The sequence below is a fragment of the Morus notabilis genome, unplaced genomic scaffold (assembly GCF_000414095.1).
Source record: "Morus notabilis unplaced genomic scaffold, ASM41409v2 Scaffold2726, whole genome shotgun sequence".
NCBI classification, from domain to species: Eukaryota; Viridiplantae; Streptophyta; class Magnoliopsida; order Rosales; family Moraceae; genus Morus; species Morus notabilis.
In genome coordinates this window covers 29238-31840 of record NW_010364885.1, presented here as the reverse complement: position 1 = coordinate 31840, position 2603 = coordinate 29238, and the positions used below count along the sequence as shown (strand labels likewise).

The window sequence follows — 2603 nt, the reverse complement described above, 5'->3', positions numbered from 1 at the left end:
AGATTTGTTGACCAATATTCTAGGCTTTAACTATTCATATGAACGAAAGTGCAAATTATTTTCGCCAACATAAAATTTTTGATGGAGAAGTCTCTAATTGTTAATTTCTACACGTCCCTTTCTGTTTTTGGGAAAGTATATATATGCATGACATAGCAGGTCTTACTTGGAAGAAAACATAATAATAACAACATTATTGTGTCCCGGCCTTTGCTGAAGTGGAAGATTAATTTCTTAATCTGAAACTAATTTCCAAACGATTAAGAACTAATATATCTTATACAAAGCCTCAAATTAAAAGTATTACTCACATGAACAAGAAAAATTTATATTAATATTTTTTAGAATAAGAAAATTTTAGGACAAGTAACAAGTTTGAATATATGTTCAAAAAAGGAATGTTTGAACATATGGGATATGTCAGGTATGCGAAGAACTGTGGGAATAAGATTTTGGAGACCAAAAAAAAAAAAAGAAAACAATTTTCAAATGCCATACATATTGTTTATTTCTGACTGGCTGGCCTTTTTAGAAGTCAACCTTCAACACTTGAAACTTCGAAGAAAAAATTAACACTTATGTACACCGTTTCCATTCCCAACAAACATCCCCAACAAAAGAAAGAATTGGGGAAATAATAGTTTTTCTTGGGAATGCCATTTCTGTAAGTTAACCGTTTCTCTGAGGATTTACGTGCATTAAATTAAAAAGAATTAGGATGATATTTCATCCGCATGTGAAAAAGAATTATGATGATATCAAACTCTATTAGTATATAAGCTCTTAAAAAGTAATGTGAACTCAATATTACCCCTTATGCTTAGTACTGTCGCTTTCGTTTTTGATTTGTTATTGTGTTGCAACTAATTATTTCGTGAGGACATCAATAAAAAAGACAACAAAATATTTTCTTTAAAAAATTATGTTTTGACATTAAAAAATTATGTTTATTGTCAAAGTAGATCTACTGATGGTAAGACTTGGATCTCTACTCGGCGAAAAGGTAAGGAAAAATTTTACCACTTGGTGAAAAAATGTTTTCTTTCACCTACAACTTATTGGTTTTATTTATTTATTTATTTATTAACATTGTTGTTTTCATGTAAATAAACCTTTTTATACATTTAGGATTACGATAAGTTTGGGCACAAATCGTCACATGATCTAGAATCTGAGGACCAATCCTTTTTATTTATTTATTTAATTTCCCAATTAATAGAACATCAATTCAGGGCGCCCCTTTTTTGACTAAAATGCTACTGATTGAAAAATATAATTTCCTAACAGGACAAAACTAACATGGTTTTCACACCACTGTATACGTCCAATAAACGGGGGATTCATCATGTTGGGCAACATGCAGCCTTTGCCTATAAATAGCTTCTCTATATTCACATCTCTTCAACGAAAAACACCTCAAAGTTCAAAACAACCCCTCCTTATATTTTCCTCTTCAATCCCATTCAAAACCTTCGATTATCATGGGTGTTTTCACTTTTGACGATGAGTTTACCTCCACCATTGCTCCTGCTAGGTTGTTCAAGGCCTCCGTCCTTGATGCCGACAACCTTTTCCCAAAAATTGCTCCCCAAGCTGCTAAAAGTGCCGAGACTGTCGAAGGAAATGGCGGGCCCGGAACCATCAAGAAAATCACATTTCCTGATGGTAAGTAAACTTTTTTTTTTAATCTTCGTGATCCTATGTATTTAGGATTTTTATGACATATTTTACATATCTTCAATTGAAAGAGAGGAATAGCGTCTTTTTTTTGTATGCTCATGATACTTACTATAAACTAGGAATGCAGTTTCAATTCCTAATATATAGCAAATAATGTATATTAGTACATAAATAAAAATAGGCTTTTTCCATTTCAAACTCTTTTCTTTTCTTATTACAACCTATAATTTGATACCCTCTTAATATATAAAAGTACATCAAAGATGATTTATGCAAAATTTGATACCAAATCTAAATATTGAAGTGAAATTTCATTTGCAGGCAAGTATGTGAAGCAGAAGCTTGATTCAATTGACCACAACAACTTTAGCTACAGCCATAGCTTGATTGAAGGAGATGTTTTGGGTGCGGAAGTTGAGAAAATCTCTCACGAGACCAAGTTCGTTGCAACCCCAAATGGAGGAAGCATCATTAAGGTCACTACCAAGTTCCACACCGTTGGAGATGCCCAGTTCGATGAAGCAAAGGCTAAGGAGGGAAAAGAAAAGGCCGCAGGTCTGTTTAAGCTCGTCGAAGGCTACCTCCAAGCAAACCCCGACGCTTACAACTAAATATGTTGAACTATATGCTTGTCAAATTTCTATTTTTTTTTTTTCTCCTAAGCAAAAGGGTGTGGCTTTCATGTTGTTTTTTTAGTCCTAGATTTCCTAGCTAGGCTTGCCAATAAGAGTGTGGAAATGGGATATTCCGCTGTGTATTGAATTGTTTCAGAAAATGTTTTTACCTTAATATGAATAAGACAATGAAAATTGTTTATCTATCTTGATCGATCCGTCTATTATCTCCATTTTGGTTAATTTTTGATGTCTCCTAAAGTTTCTAGCTAGTATGTATTGTATCAGCTCTTTATTTTTTTTATTTTT

At 32.8% G+C, this 2603-nt stretch overlaps 1 protein-coding gene across 1 annotated transcript; it reads left to right on the top strand.

Annotated features, from left to right (window-relative positions):
- Positions 1–1414: 1414 nt before the first annotated feature.
- On the top strand, positions 1415–2438 carry LOC21411501 (major allergen Pru av 1). Its single transcript, XM_024171490.1, has 2 exons — positions 1415–1665; positions 2002–2438. The coding sequence occupies exons 1-2, from the start codon at positions 1482–1484 to the stop codon at positions 2289–2291; spliced, it is 474 nt and encodes a 157-aa protein (XP_024027258.1). The 5' UTR covers positions 1415–1481; the 3' UTR covers positions 2292–2438.
- The last annotated feature ends 165 nt before the right edge of the window (positions 2439–2603 follow it).